Here is a 16,985-nt window from a genome sequence, read left to right as displayed (position 1 = left end):
TTGGTTGTGTTGAGTATACCTTGGGGTGATTTGCACTTATTACATTGACTTGAGCACTATTGTATTTATTTATTTATCTTTTGTACTGATTTGTGCAGACTAGGGACTTTTTACCTTATGTTGTATTTACTGGTGAGCAGACACCTCTAAGATTGGTGCAATCAGGGATAGGTGTTGGTTTTTGTTGTGTTGAAATAATAAAGCATATTTGATAATTACTTTTGGGTTGTTATGGCACATCTTTCTTGTGAATAAATATGTACTGCTAGTGCCCAGATACCCACCGTTTATGTATGGTTGTGTAGGACCCACATCTCTTCGTATCTCTCCCTATACTGCTCCTCCATCATTAAGTATTTCCCAAACTGCCCCTCTATCATTAAGTATTTCATATGATGCCCCTCCATCATTAATTATTTTCTGAGGGCCCTCCACCATTAATCATTTTATTTAATGCCCCCATAATTATTTTTGTATATTAGGGCCCCCGATCGCCAAAATATATTTGCTACTGGTTAAAAAAAAAAAACCCTATACTCACCTCTGGCAGCGGCTCCCGTGTCTTCTTTCTTCGGGCTGCTGTCAGCCAGGAAGGGGTGCGCAGTGACGTGATGACATCATCACGCGGCCGCGTATCCAGGTTCAAGGAGCGATGTGCGCCGGGGTTGTCTTCCGGCCACATCGCTCCACCTGTAATAATAGTGCTCGAGCGGCCACATTGAGCACTATTCAGTGACGGGCAGGAGCTTCCTGTCTGGACGGACGGAGGCCCCTGCCCAACTACCGCGGCCTGCCGGGGGCCTCAGCAGGAGCTGCTGGCGCTCGGCGGGCCGTAGTTTGGGGACCACTGATATAAAGGATAGGAGTACAGACAGCTAGTGCAATATAAGTATGTGGGGCCACAGAAAGGGGGGAGAAAATGAAGTTCATATGCGTCCATAGGGAGGTTGGCCACAAGAAGGGGGCATTATACTATGTGGGTAGCCCTTAATTTAATAGCATACTATGCTTGAGGGTGGGGAAATAGGAAGGGCAATGGGTATTCAGCAGAATAGACTTCAGCAGAATATGTGTACAGTATATGTAAATATACTCGTATATAAATTTAAAAGCCATAGGTGAATGGCATTAAATCATTCAGTGACACCTGGCAGGTAGGATAAATTGGTTAGCAAGTGAGTGAATCAGGTCTTGATTTTAAGGGAACCTGTCACCACATTTGCACATACAGCTAGTGACAGGTTCCTATAGAGCCCTATTAACTAACTTACACCCTTCTTTTAGCTAAAAATTGTTTCCTTCACATCCCCATAAATCAATTTTATTTTATATAACCTAGAATCAAAGGGAGGCGTGTCCTGCTCAGAGGGCCCCTCCCATCTACTCCTCCCCATCTCTTATGTCACCTTACTATTAAGGACTTTATGTCCTGTGACCAGGGTGATGTCATCAAAGTCCTATACCCTTTACATTTGCAAAATGTACCCAGTGTATGTTTCTGATTATTACTCTACATCCTCCATTGAGGATGCTCTGATTTCATGGCATCACATACATACAATACAGTTTCCAGATTGAGGAGGCTAAAAGACCTGAGATGATGTCACTCTGGTCATATGACATGAATGTAACACAACACGCAATAGAGACTGCACACTCTATTTAGTGGTGCTCAATGTCGGACTCTCAATCTGGAAATGTCCGTATAGAAAAACATGGCACACACATGGAGTAAACGTTTTTTTTTTTTTTTAGTGCAACAAATTTTATAAAGTATTAACCTTCACCATTGGTGAGGCGCTCATCTTGTTGGAAATACCACAGAGAAACGCCAGATCTAACTTGACAAAGGTCGCCATGACCGAAACATTGTAAATAATTTGATCTGTTACACTTATCTCTTTACATGTATGCATTATGGTGAAGGCTTATACTATATAAAATTTGCTGCACTAAATAAAAGAAGAAAAAGTTTACTCCGTGTGTGCCATGTTATTCTATATGAATGTAACACAAGGCAGAGCGTTGGAGAGAAAAGAGTCACAGCCAGCAGACATGAGTCAGTAAAGCTAATTTGCATATCAGAAAAATGACTTATTTAAGGTACAGTGCCCCACTGGAAGCTAATTTTAGGTGATATGGGGAGCACTTATAACCGTTTATCAGCAGGCTAATCACAATTGTAGTACCCCCAATGATATTCAGAGACAATCTGACCTCATAAGAACAAAGCTGTCCAAAAGAGGTTATTCCTTTTGGACACTTAACGTCTTTCTTTGTGTGTGTTACAATAAAGTAACCAGAAATAAAACTGATCATACAAAAATGCCACCCTATCCGTAATGATGAAAAACGAGCATCCTTCCTAAAAGAGGTATTGTCAAAAAGATCAACCCTTATAATGTGCAATTTTGTTTAACCATCGAAGAATTTTAGTGATTCTAGTAATATCAGATTTTTTTGCTTAACTTGTGTAAATTTCAGTAGCGACTTCTTTGTATACATAGGTGAATGCACATTATGTAAGAAAAAATTTATAGGGTCTACAACAAGGAGATTAAAAACTATAATGAAAGGGCACAAATCGTGAGGGGGAATTTCTGTTGTGGGGACATGGGAGAAAAATTAGTGTGAGGGTATTACTGGCATGGAGGTCTCCACTATTTTATGCTGCTCTGGGAAGTCTCCCATATTATAAATTTGCTTTGGGGGTCTCCCGTATAATAAATCTGCTCTAGCGGAAAGGTCTCCAGTATTTTCATTTTTTGGTTTGTGCATTTGTAGTCTGCTCTGGGGTCTGTATAACTCATTGTACAAATGCAGTATTTGGTTTCTGTGGTGGCATTGGGCGCCGTACTGTGGTTTTTGGTGCATTTAGGGTGCTGGTTCCTAGTTCAGCCACATGTAGTTGAGTGGTCTGTCAATGCTTGGAACCAAAAAGGTTGTTTCTTATAGAGGATTCTGTGAGAGGAGGCGACAAGATTTCCTTTGGGTCTCGATAATAAAAACGAAATAATATTCCACTGTTAAACTTTAGTCTTCCACACATACTTAGTAAGACCAGAGAGGTGTGAAAATTGAAGTTATATTGATCTGGGTGATCTAAAGTATTATTCAAATCCAAACCTTAGTATTTCCAAGGAAATGTAAAGTTTCTCTATGGAAGTTGCTGACAGACCAGTTTTCTGTGCAAAATTGGCCAGTCTGCTCAAAGAGGTTTCACAGAATATGCGTTTTCAAGATTAGCACACATTTTCAAAGTTATATCACGTACAAATTGTTCATATAGTGGGGACGGTTTTCTTTCACTTCCGCGTTACTTTGATGTTGAATTCCATTCTCCGTTATATGGATGTAACCAGCGTCTTCAGATTTTTCAACACCCGAAACACGTTAATCTGTTAAGCTTGTTGAACAACTGTTTTGGAGATATTTTTAACTATAGATATACCACAATAAAGGATGTTTAATGAAGACTAGTCCCTTGTGCTGTATTCAACTTCAGTACAACGTGCCAGGATCCACAACTTGATGTGCTCGAGAAAAACAGTTTGGTCAGGTCAAATATTTAATTTTTATTTCTGTTTTTTTAGTTTTTTTTATCATTCCTTACACCACTTGTGGTCGGTACTATCAGTGAACTAGTGGCAGGAACATAGTCACCAAGAATTACTAATGCACATTGGTAGGAAAAGCTAGCCCATGGACAAACACACTACCTAGCAAACCACCAGGCATTGCAATTATTTTACCCTTTACTCCACCTCAGGGTGTGTAGGGGGGCGTTCCTGACCCATGTCTGCACAATAGCTATAGCTGTAAAATATATATGGCTGCAACTTAGGGGCCGGGCCTTCATCATATGCTGGCATAAGATCAATATATATATTGGTATGCTTTTTTAAATATGTTAGTTTCATTGACTGAAAATCAGTCGTGTGTACTTTTGTAAGTCATTGTTTTGCCAGCCAAGCCAGTAGTGGGCCCAAAACCTTAACAATATTCTAAATACTGACCAAATTATACAAGTATAGGAGTTCTGAGGTTTATGATAAGAAGAGAAATAACTGCTCTCCTGGGACACATACAGGAATTCTTTATACATTTATTATAGTTGATTGCTATCATAGGACTTTTTTTTTTTTTTTTTTGCTCATTATGATTTTCGCACATCTTGTTTCCTTTCAAGTGAACATTTTGCTTAAAAAATTGAGAAAAGATAAAACAAACAAACCAGAGAGAAACTGTTAGGGCAATTTACTTTATTGCAACCAGGAAAAACTTACATGGGAGTCAGATTCCATGGCCATGCCTGCTCCAGATGGAGCAGTGATCTTTATCTAAAGAAGGTTGTTGTGAAAGACGGTTTTACAGAAAAAAGAAAAATGCATGCTGGGACATAAGAGACTGTATTGCTAACGGTTTCATCAGTGTTAAATTAATGAACTCTATATAAACATTGTCCCAGTGGAGTGCAAAAGTTACATACAATCATGCCTAGTTTGGAGGAATGTTGTATCACAATGCATTTGGAACACAGCTAAAGATTAAAGCCAAGTTTTATTATTATTTTTTTTTTTTTATATTTTTATCATTTGAAATGATTGCTCCTGATGTGGTAAGTACAGAACTGCAAGGAAAATTACGCCACACTGACAGCAAGAATCCACATGGTCAGCTCACTACAAGCAGAGAACTGCAGGGTCCAATGCCTGTAATGGAAGCAAGGACGCAATTTCTAGACATTATTAAAACACAAATTACTCTGTGTGGTAGTTGCCATAAATATAAACCCAAATTATACTGAAAATGCCAAGGAAATTGAGAATTGGCATTGAACTAACTCAGTTCCTACCTAATATTTTGTCTGATAATTTGAGAAGAATGATAATCTTTTAAGTGCAAGGTCAGTTTTCAGAAGAAAGAAATAGCACAAGACAAAATAGTAAAAAAGAGGTGATGAAGTGGCCAATATATGAGCCTCTAGTGAAGGACAAGTTGAGAACACAAGATAGGAAAGGCCTGCAGAGAAATGTCAAGGTGCACAAAATACAGTAGATATACCAGAATACAATGGAACTGACAACACTAGAAAGTTAAACAATTCTGCTAATTTTTTTGTCAATATTTTTGGTAGTTTTGGTCATTTTTTTGTACTTTTTATTTCTGTTCTTTTAATTTTTATATGTATATATATTTTAAATGGCAGAGATGAGACAAGAATCAGCAGCATGAGAAATCAGGCAAGGCTTGTAGACCCCTGTCCAGAGCTGGTAGGGCATGGCCTTTGACTAAACTTTATAGCTAGTAGTGTGGTTTGAACACCATTCCTGCTTAGGGGGCCACAATGCACTGCATAGACTACAGCACCCCACCACATCTGAAGGTGTCAATGGGGAATCTAATCTAGCACGTGGCTTTGCAATGTTTAAGTGTTACTATTACATGACAGACACTGCTTGCAACTGGGGGCAAGGGGATATGCTGCCCTCCTGCTTGGACAAACCACCATTACATGCAGCAATCTCCATGCCCCCAACCTCTACAGTGCCATCTTCATTATAAAGCCTCTTGATTCCATCATAGAAGTCATCGACTTCCATCTCCTCCACTTTTCTCTTAGTGGAGGCCTGCTTGCAGGCTCCAGGAGCTGCCAGACGCTGGTAGAAGTAGGTTGCTCCCTTCATAAGAGATCCTGGTGTGCTTTTGCCCTTTTGGTTGACTCTGGGGCCTGGGACAGGGGAGGGACGGAATTGGTACTCTCCTCTATTACAGGTCACCAGTGTCCGCTTGAGGGGACTGTAGACATATACAGCATTGGGAGGCAAGGAAGCCTGAAGAGGAGAAAGGTGCCGTGATGCTTCTTCCCGACAGAGAAACAGCTGAGTGCTATCCATCTACGAGAGAACACAACACACGTTTGATCAGTGATAAAACACAGCATAGAGGAACTTTTGGTTCTTTTAATGTTAAAGTATTTACAAACCAATAATTAATATTCATGAACCAGGAAGCGGGCAGAGACCTACCATGTGATTGGCCAATAATTTGTGCATGAAGAATCCCACTGTAATGTTATGAAACATAATCATATAGTAATGTTTATGTCCTTATTTTTAGTCTAAACAAACAAAAGGAAACGAGTATCTGTGTACAAAGCAAATTTCAGTATAGCACTACAATAATCAGCAAGCTTCAGAGGATCTCACAATGACTGAGCCAGAGAAAAGCACAACAGTCCCTTAGTTGTTCAAATTCAAAATACACTCAGAGTTTTATGAAGGAGGTTTTACATGTTTTAAAAGGTTTTACATGTGGTGAGTATAATAAATACTTTTTAATAACTCAGATACAAATGGTGGTGCACTGGTGTTGGTTATTTTCATTCGGAGTCTGCGATATCTAGAAGTAGAAGTTGATGGGGAGCCTGAGCACTGTCTTCTTCTTGTCTTATTTCTGCATTCAAACTTCCACAAATACACAAATTTGTCTACTTTCAAACACAACCAGCTCTGCTACATATCATTCCTGCAGCAGTATAGAGACTTCCTCCTTGCAATTGGATGACCTGACGTATGTCATCAGTCACATGCTTGCGCAAACACCTTAAAGAATTCGTTTACCTACTGCCAGCAATAACGAGGACTGATATTCTCCTGCACCCAGCAGCTACAGATAGTCTCCTAGTGACCTTTTCAACAAGATCCACCCACCCAAGAGTACAGATACAGATCCCCATGCCAACCAATATAAACAAAGTGAGAAATAGCACCCACGAGGACAAAGTAAAACCCCTGCAAGCAGGCACACAGCTGCTAATGGGAGTAAATTAGATACTTTTATACTTACACAATTTGTAATACAGTACTTTATACGTTTTACTGATGGTAGACATGTCCTAATAAGAAGTTTCTGAGGGACTGCAATTATAGAGTTATAACATTATGCTAATTAGTCTGGGGTGCTCCGGCTATGTCCCCAGAGTGCCTCATCTTTTAATTAATTCACTCCACCTGTTCCGATACAAGTTCCACTCGTCCATAGCGCATAGAGAAGGAGAGGAAATAGTATATTAAAATATGTGAATAAATTAAAAGTCGAGACACTCTGAGTCGCTCCGGTGACATAGGCAGCAAGTTATTAAAAGTCTATATCAATCCCTTGCCACAAACTAATGTAATAGTATGTCTGCATGTGGCAAGGCTTGTATGGAGAGTGATCATGGACTGATCCCTTTCTGTACAGACCACCTGCATATTGAAGCAAACACCCTTTACATAATGCTGACAAAGCTACAGGCAGCATGCAACAGCCAGTAACGCCTGTCATCACCTTTCCATGTGATGTCATTGGGGAGCAACGATCTATCTCCATTACAATGTGTCGGTCTGCATAATAATAATTTACAAAAAATTAACTAAAGTTCAAATCACCCCCCCTTACTTAGAACTGATGTAAAAATATACATATTAGGTATTGCCACATCCCAATCTATCAATACATAAAACAGATATTCCCAGAGGTGAACCCCGTATTGGAAAATAATATATTCGAACCTCCACGTTTTTGTCATTTAGCAATAAAAATTTAAAAAAATTAAATTAAGGTTATAGTTATATAGTGCATCATGTCCTGCAAAGAATGCCACCTAAGGGTGCGAAGACACGTGACACTTGCATTGCCTTTACAAATGCAGTGCAAGGTCACAGGGAAGGGGGGCATATTCGACCCAATTGCATCTGTGTTGCCATGGAAACGCATATGTGATCAGGCCGAGGCCCGCCATCCGTGCACTTGTATTTTTAAAGTGGGAGGGTGAGATATATTCTGCTTGTTGTAACAACCAGTGAAAAGACATCACTGAGGGGCTCTCATAACATCCCCAGAGCACCACAGGCTTATTGGCATAATTTAAAAAAATTATTTTAAAAGCAAGGAGGCCATGAATAAGAAATATAAAAAGATTTCCTTATGGTGCCTGGATCCATAAGTGTACCTGGTTTATCATGATGGATTTTGATGGTACGGTGGGTATGGAAAGGATTCAGACCCCTTTACATTTTTCACTGCAGCCAATTGGTAAGAAAATAAAGTTCTTTAGTTTTTTCTCATTAATGTACATTCTCCAACCCATTTTGACAGAAAAAAAACACAAAAATGTAGATATATTTGTTAATTTATTCAGAAAGAAAAACTGAAATCTGACATGGTCATAAGTATTCAGACCCTTTGCTCAGTAAAAGTACCTTTTGAGCTAATACAGCCAGGAGTCTTCTTGGAATTGATGCAACAAGCTTTTCACACCTGGATTTGCATTCTTCCTTGCAGGTGCTCTCCAGTTCCCTCAGGGTAGATGGTGAATATTGGTGGACGCCATTTTCAATTCTCTACAGAGATACTTAATTGGGTTTAGGTCAGGGCTCTGGCTGAGCCAGTCAAGAATTGTCACAGAGTTGTTCTGAAGCCACTGCCTTGTTCATTTAGCTGTGTGCTTAGGGTCATTGTCTTTTTGGAAGGTGAACCTTCGGCCCAGTCTTAGGTCCAGAGCACTCTGGAAGAGGTTTTCATCCAGGATATCATTGTACGTGGCCACATTCATCTTTCCTTCAATTGCAACCATTCGTCCTTTCCCTACAGCTGAAAAAAACTCCCATAGCATGATGTTGCTGGACCACCGCGGATGATGACGTAAACCAACACCTGGGACCAGAGTGACACCCAGTTTTCACCAGAGCCCGCCGCAAAGCGGGTTGGATTTGCTGTGGCGTGGTACCACCAGATCATTCCACAGGTGTTACTTTGTTTGCGGTGGCAGCCAAGGCGAGGTACAGACATGGAAGGCAGGTTTGTGGTAGGGGACAGGCAGGAGGTCAGGACAGGCGGCACAGGATCAATGTCAGAGGCTAAGCAGAAGGTCCAGGGTCACAATGGGAAAGCAATACACAAGCACAGGGCAACAATACTAGCTTTCTCAAAAGCATATAGCACAAAGATCCGGCATGGAATGCTGGGAGAAGCCGGCTTTCAACAATTTCCTGGAACTGGCCAGTGTCAGCGCCCTAGGAGTCGGGGACGTGCGAATATAGCCGCGGGAGCCGGAAGAGTTACGGGGACAGATGAGTGGAGCGGGCGCTCCACTGAAGGGGCACGGGTGAACTTTCTCCCATCTCCCTATTGCATCACTGGAGCTGAGCCACAGTGATCTTCTCCCACAACTGTTTAGTTTGGCTGGATGGCCAGGTCGAGGAAAAGTTGTGGTCATCCAATGGAGGACACTATGCTCTTAGGAACCTTGAGTGCTGCCGAAATTCTTTTGTAACCTTGTCCAGATCTGTGCTTTGCCACAATTATGTCTCAGCTCCTTGGGCAGTTGCTTAGACCTCATGATGTGCTCTGACATGCACTGTGAGCACTAATCAGGACAGGCGTGTGCCTTTCCTAATCAGGACCAATCAGTATAATTGAACACCGCTGGATTCCAATGAACGAGTAGAACTCATGGAGGATCAGTAGGAAATGAACAGTATGTGAATTGAATATGAATTGAATATGAGTCTAACAACAAAGGTTCTGAATACTTTTGACCATGTGATATTTATTTTCTTAAATTAGCAAACGTTTCTACATTTCTGTTTTTTTCTGTCAAGATGGGCTGCAGAGTGTACAGTTATGAGCAAAATAAAAACTTTTTTCAATTAACCAATTGGCTACAATGAAGAATTACAAGGGGTCTGAATAGTTTCCGTACCTACCATAGATTTTCTTTAATTAACAGATGTTCACCTCACAACACTATTAACTCTTTTGTTAGATTGATCTTTTATAACCCAGAACATATTGCTCACCTGTGCAGATTGAAGCAGTTTGATAGTAAGAGCAAGCCAATCAGGAAACAGTTTTTCCATGTCTAAGCTGAGAACAGCCAGTGCCAACATGGAGCCCTTAAACTGCAGAAGCTGGTGAGAGGCTATGCACTGCAGGAGCTGGCGGGTCAGCAGAGCTACGTGCTGTGATGGGTTTGCTTCTGGAATATTGTCTAGCAATTGTGGGCTGGTGGTCAGCAGCATGGCATGGAACTGGTAAAAGAGGGAAAAAAAACAAATTTAACTGACAACATCAGATATAAAAAAGGAAACGTTAGAGGTAATAATACTCCACATTAGATGTTACTACAGTGGGAATGCAGGGTATTAGGTCTTGTGAGTGCAAATGCACCCTGTCTGTACAATACACTTTAGTTGGTTACACTCAATCATTAAATGTATGTGTGAAGAGTATTACAGGAGACCCTCTTGATAGCACTGTTACTGTATTTAGGGGTACAATGTTTGGGATAACAGGGTGACAGTGTTCGTGGGCATGAATAGAGGGGATGATGGAAAAGTAAAGAACATGAGATGTCCGTTGTGGCACAATGGGGGAGACTTATTATTATTTATGAAATTATGATGTATCTGGATTTATCTGCTGGTTGAGCAGCACAGCCTTCTATCTGATATAGATATATGAGCAGCATGCAAACTTTCATTTCTGAAAATTCGATGGCTTCAGTGAGTGTGCAGGCACGGGGCAAATACGCCCCACGTCCCCTTCACACCCCTCAATGCCCTCTTGGAGCTCTCCCCCTTGATTATTGATTTCTTAAAGGACATCTTCCACCAGGATGAAGGATTGTACACCAAACACTCTTGACATGCTCGTTTGTGCCCCCTATGGCAGGACCTGCTCTTCTTTAAGCTTCCTATGCCCTTGTTTTAAGAAAAAAGGCTCTCCATGGCCTAGAGCCCTTCAGACTAATTTGCATAATTTAAAAACCTTTCATTGTAAAAAACAGGGTGTAAGAAGCTAAAAGAAGTACAGATCCTACCAGATGGGGCATATACCATTATGTCAGTGTGCTTGGTTTACAATCCTTCATCCTGGTGGTAGATGTCCTTTAAAGAAAAGTGGAGCCTACAAAAAATATGCCAACTAATTAAAATATGGACTCTATATTCTAAAATTTGCATTAAAATAGTATCTTAAAGTATATTTACAATGTGAAGGAAATCCAGAGGTGTAGCCGTATGAAGGTCCCAGTTCAGCTTGTCCAGAATTATCCTCTCCATCCTGAGGACCTCAGCTGGAGAACAGCCACAACAACTTCCTTGTGTCAAGACCTTCAGAACAGGAATGCGCTACAAAGGAAACAAATCCCAAACTGAATATATAATTGCAGTTAAAAAAAAAAGAATTATTTACTATGTATAGCTAATTCCAAACACCTATGAATGATTATTGATGCAACCATTTACATTATTGTCAGCAGCAGTTTATTATTTAGAGATAATCTCACAATTTTTATGGTCCATGCTATATGTGATCGGCCAAAAAAATCTGCATCAGCTGATTAAGTAAAGAACGTCTTTACGAAAACTCATTCAGCCTATTGCCGGATCATTTAAAGGGAACCCAGAACATAATTTTTAGGTTCCCCCATAATCCCACAGTCAATACCAAACGATAACTTATATAAACTTTACCTGGCTCCCTGCCTGCTCATGTCCCCAGAGCGTGGTCACCCTGACTCAAAGTCAGCTCGTCCTGCTTGATTTTGAATTAATAAACCCGCCCCCCCTCTACATCTCTCCTTGACCAACCCCAAGGGACACAGAACACAAGCAGGCAGGGAGCCAGGTAAAGTTTTATATAGCTAAAAAGGCAGAATTCTGATAAAAACTGTCAGAAGGATATGCTTGGTATTGACTGTGGGGATACAGGGGAGTATAAAAACGCTGTTCTGGTGACAGGTTCCCTTTAAGCTTTTAGACCCCATGATGGTGTCTGCTCTGCTCCTTCAGGCAGCAGGCCTGTTTAACCTACAGCCAGCATTATGGTCGGTGAATAGAAGCACCTTTTGACCTAGTACAGCCATGAGTCTTCTTGGGAATGATGTAAGTTTTTCTTCCTTGCAGATCCTCTCCAGTTCCCTCGGGTTGGATGGAAAACATTAGTGGAAGCCATTTTCAAGTCTCTCCAGAGATGCTCTATTGGGTTTAGTACAGGAATGGTCAGAGTTGTTCTGAAGCCACTGCTTTGTTATTTTAGCTGTGTGCTTAGGGTTATTGTCTTATTGGAAGGTGAACCTTTGGTCCAGTCTGAGATTCAGAGCACTCTGGAAGAGTTTTTCATCCAGAATATCTCTGAGGTTGGTCGCATTCATCTTTCCTTCAATTGTAACCAGTGGTCCTGTACCTGCAGCTGAAAAACACCCCATAGCATGATGCTGCCACCACCATGTTTTACCATCAGTATTGTATTTGGCAAGTGATGAGCAATACCTGGTTTTCTCCACACATACAGCTTAGAATTAACACCAAAAAGTTCAATCATGGTCTCATCAGATTAGATAATCTAATTTATTAGGGGTTCTTCTTTACCTCTCTCTTTACCTCTCTCACAAGGCTCTTCTCCACGATTGCTTAGTATGGCTGGATGGCCAAGTCGTGGAAGGAAACCTACCACTTTAAAATGACATTATAAGCCAAAAATACCTTGCAACAGCTCCGGAGCTGATGCCGGAGCATATCTTCACTATTTGCATAAAGCGCTGTAGTCCGTGTAAAACAGTTTTAATCGTTATATTCAAACCCCCCCCTTCGGCACACCATGCCGCACCAGCCGTGCGTGGCCTTACTATGAGGTGCCGGAGAGCTGGTGACGCCACCAAACTCTCGGGCACACTCACGCCTGCGCAACTTCAAATTTTTAAATGTCATTTTAAAGTGGTATGTTTCCTTTAAGGGTTATGAAGGCCACTGTGTTCTTAGTAACATGGAGTGCTACAGAAATTATTTTGTTGGTCACATCTGTGCCTTACCACAATTCTGTCTATAAGCTCCTTGGGCAGTTCCCTAGACCTCATGATTCTCATGTGATCTGACATGCACTGTGAGCTGTGAGGGGTGTGCCTTTCCTAATCAAGTCCAATCAGTTTAATTAAACACAGCTGGACTCCAATGATGGAATAGAACCATCTCAAGAAGAATCAGAAGGAAATGGACAGCATGTGAGCTAAATATGAGTGCCATAGGAAAGGGTCTGAATACTTATGACCATGTGTTAATATATAAATATACATATATTTGTTAATATAAAATAAAATATATTTATATATATTTTTTTCCAGGTCAAGATGATCTTACCGATTGGCTGCAATGAAACAAAGACTGAAAAATGTTTCTTTACCCAACATATATACATAAGTTCACATAAACCCCTTAAATACCGTACTTAAAAATAAGGTCAGGAAGTATAAGAATTTTCCAATTAAAGCCACATTTTGGGCATTTGGAGGCTTAAAGTCATTGATGCTCCACTAGGGGATTCTGTGAAATATGCAAATGAAGTTTTCCAAGGTGGGAAATGGAAAACCATACTTCCTGAAAATAAACAAACACGTTAGGTATCCCCATGTCTGAATATGCCTAATTAAAATAATTTTCCCATATTGTAAATGCCGTAGTGCAAAAAAAGTCAAAATGGCTGTTTTAACAATTTTGTTCCACACATACAAATTTAAATTAAAAGTTAGCAAAAGTAGCCAAAGTACTTTAAATGAAAACTACAGCTGTTGTCTCATAAAATGACTTCTTACACAGCAGTGTGCACAAAAAGTGTTGTCAGAATATGGCATTAAAAAAAATATTTTCACAAATATCTGTTTTTTCTTAAAGTTAATTACATAAACATAATTATGACCAGATATAGTTAGAAATTAATCAGAGACACTTACTTCATCCTCCTCCACGGTTTTGGTAGCAAGGTAGAAGCAGCTGATTGCAATGCACCTTAGGTATTTTGGATGAGCCTGTCAATAAAGATATAAATAAATATATTTATTACTATCTATGTTGCTTTCTAGGTTTTGGGTGCATCCAGGTTTTTTTATTGCTTCATGCATCTACGATGGCCAATAATTACATCATGCCCGTTTGTTAAAGCGAATCTGTCACCAGGAATGTCATTTTTATCTGGTTCCAATTGCTTATGCTTTGATGATTTTAAAAATACCCTTTTCAGCTTTCTGAATAGTTTTAGTACTTTATAAAAGTTTAATTCATTCTGGCTCTTTACCAGCAGCGTTTGATGAGTCCTGGGGGAGGCATCTGCAGACTGTGTGTGCCTGTATCTCCTCATACATTCTTCCTCTCCTCCACACCACCCCTCTCCCATAACCACCTGCAGAGAGCCGGGTAATGGGAATCAAACTTATAAATATAAACTACTGAAATGATTCAGAATGCTGACAAATGCATTTTTACAATCCGCATAGCAAAGGCTAATGGAACCAGCTATAAAAATGACAGTACTTGTGTAAGGTTCACTTGAAGTAAATGCCTCAGATTTAACAGAGAGTCATACTTGCCAGGTTACACAAAAGTCTCTTGATCACGGTACGATGCCAGGTCCATCTCTGGTAAACACGAGGTGAGCATTTTATAGTTTTTTGAGAATAATCAATTTTCCTTCTAGTCGGAGCTCCAGAGTTCTTCTAATTCTTCTCCTATAGTGTTATATATCCATTCAATAAAATCCAGCATTAGTAATGACCGATCCTTCTGATGAAACTATACCTATACCCTTTCGTCTCTTAACTGATTCTTGTCAGATTATATTGCTGCGAGGAACATACAGGCAGATGGTGTAGTGTGTTACAACAGGTTAAGAATTTATTCGGGCAGCTTTGTTGAGCTAGCGTCCCGGTATTAATTTTGATGCACAATTTTACTTATGTTTGTGAGTATGTTTTTTAATAAATTCTTACCTGGAACCCTGGAGCTCCGGCTTGAAGGAAAATTGATTATTTTCTCTCAAAAAACTGCTTTATCATTGAGACTTTGTGGATCAGTCTTGTACTCCACAACAACAATTATTTTATAGTTTTAGCATGACTGGCATTATACAAAACATCTGAATGTAGACCGTGAGAATTCTTTCATTTAATACACTTTATTTCTGGTTTTGAGAAAGAGTATTACCAGCTTTTATTTTATATTCTGCTCTGAAAGATGAAAGCTGCAGGCAGCACAGACAGTATGTCTTTGAGACAGTTCACAAATCTACACCATGTGTTGAGAATCTCTGGTTTTGCTAGTTTTCCTTCCCTTATTGTATCAAAAGCACATAGCACAGAGAATTGGGCAGCATGGCCAAATGTCAATGAAATACAAGTAATGTGTCAGGATGACCTAAGGTCAGGTACAAAAAAAACATTGGGCAAAAAATGCAAGAAGTTGTTTGGTCAATGCAAGACTGAGCATGTTCAGTTCCTGTGGGGTCTGGAAAATGAAGTCACCATGAATCAGAGCATTTAATTCAAGATGTGGGGAGATATTGGGAAAGATACAGTAGCTTTACAGTGTAGGGAACCCATCAAACAATACCCAATAGCTTAACTCCTCTGATCATCTGATACTTAAAGGGGTGTTCCCATCTGGGCATTTACATTTAATTGAATTCATCTGCCATATGTAAACATTTCTTCAATTGGATGTTATTAAATAAAAATGTTCATGTTCCTGTATCCTCTGATATGACCACCTTATATTTTGGCGGCGGTGGCCAGACATGGGCTATTGAGTCCTACCTGACCACCTGGATTCAGCGTACATTACCACAGGACGGCTGTGGGACCTGCAGTAACTCCGGGACATTTCATATACAAAAACCTTTTGTTTCTTTGTGCACTCAATCCAGCAGAGGTGGCCGTATCCAAGGAAGCTATCTCGTTTCTAAGGGACAACATGGCAACATTTATGAGAAATTATCTTCACATAGGAACATTTTTTTAATAACATCCAATTGAAGAAATGTTTACATTTGGCAAAAGAATCCAATTAAATGTAAATGCCCAGATGGGAATACCCCTTTAAGGATAGCAGCAAAACACTGCTACAATGAGCCGCCAATAGTAGAAAAAATATGGCTGCATATATTTTTAGATGAAACTTGCAAACTATTTATACAAAGTTTTTCTAGAAAAAAAACCACAGAATATTATTGAAGGGTGGTGTGAGATATTTCTCTTTAATTTTAGATAGCCCTCCCCCATTGTCCACAAATAACCAAATAAAACTTTACCTTATGTATGAGCTGTGATGTTCCAAACACACTCAAGCTATTGTTTTTTTCCGACCATTACTTCTCAGCCACTGATTGGCTGATGTGTAGATGTGCCTCCCAAATAAACGAGAGCATCACAGTTCTAGATCGGCTTTTACAACATGACATTAGAATGTTTATTATGTTAATTGCGCACCATAGGGTCACGTAAAAGAAAAAAAATCTCAGACATTCCCTTAACCTCTCTCAAATTCTTCAGTGGTTCACAAATGTGTAAATGATTACCTTTACACAGGCCAGAAAACGATCCAAAATACTTATGGCCAGAGCAAGGGTTTCTGGGTAAACATGGAACTGGTGTTTCAATTCTGTCAACCAGTGGATCACATCATCTCGCTGTTGTGGAGAAATAGCTGCATCCTATAAAAATATAACAACAAATGAAAAATACATTAACCACATCAAGAATTTCTGTATAAACTATTGAGTAAACTTAGCACAGCATACACTCACGGCTTGTACAAATATAAAAGAACATAAGTTGTAAGGTAACTGTTTTGTTAGTGTACCCTTTTCCATTAATGGCATGTGTCCTGAATGCACAGAAAGGGGTCGGAATGTTGGTGATCCAACTTTTAAAACCCCCCGGCCATCATAAGTTCAGGGGTCTGCAATTCAATTGATGTGGGTAGGAGCTTTTCCTGTTGATGTGTTCACATTGCGATCACAAACAACACATATTCGGACTGTGCCATTCCTGACTGCAAGAATCTAAGTCAGAACCCTACCCACTTCAATTGAATTGCAGCAGAGCCTTGAACTTATGATAGAGAGGAACCAGGTGATTCATGTCACCTAGCTAGGAGGGCCTTTGAAACTAT

At 40.0% G+C, this 16,985-nt stretch overlaps 1 protein-coding gene across 1 annotated transcript in view; it reads right to left on the bottom strand.

Moving 5' to 3' along the window:
• Positions 1-4,242: 4,242 nt before the first annotated feature.
• CCNI (cyclin I) overlaps positions 4,243-16,985 on the bottom strand; it is a 32,935-nt gene continuing 20,192 nt past the window's right edge. The window contains exons 3-7 of the mRNA XM_072115647.1: positions 16,390-16,524; positions 13,775-13,849; positions 11,037-11,177; positions 9,846-10,076; positions 4,243-5,897 (exon numbers count right to left, since the gene is read on the bottom strand). Coding sequence (XP_071971748.1) covers positions 5,442-5,897; positions 9,846-10,076; positions 11,037-11,177; positions 13,775-13,849; positions 16,390-16,524 — 1,038 coding nt within the window. The 3' untranslated portion in view covers positions 4,243-5,441. The remainder of the gene's footprint in view (positions 5,898-9,845; positions 10,077-11,036; positions 11,178-13,774; positions 13,850-16,389; positions 16,525-16,985) is intronic.

The sequence above is a fragment of the Engystomops pustulosus genome, chromosome 1 (assembly GCF_040894005.1).
Source record: "Engystomops pustulosus chromosome 1, aEngPut4.maternal, whole genome shotgun sequence".
In the NCBI taxonomy this organism is placed as follows: Eukaryota; Metazoa; Chordata; class Amphibia; order Anura; family Leptodactylidae; genus Engystomops; species Engystomops pustulosus.
Note: the sequence above shows the minus strand (reverse complement) of the source record. Positions and strands in the feature narration are given on the sequence as shown.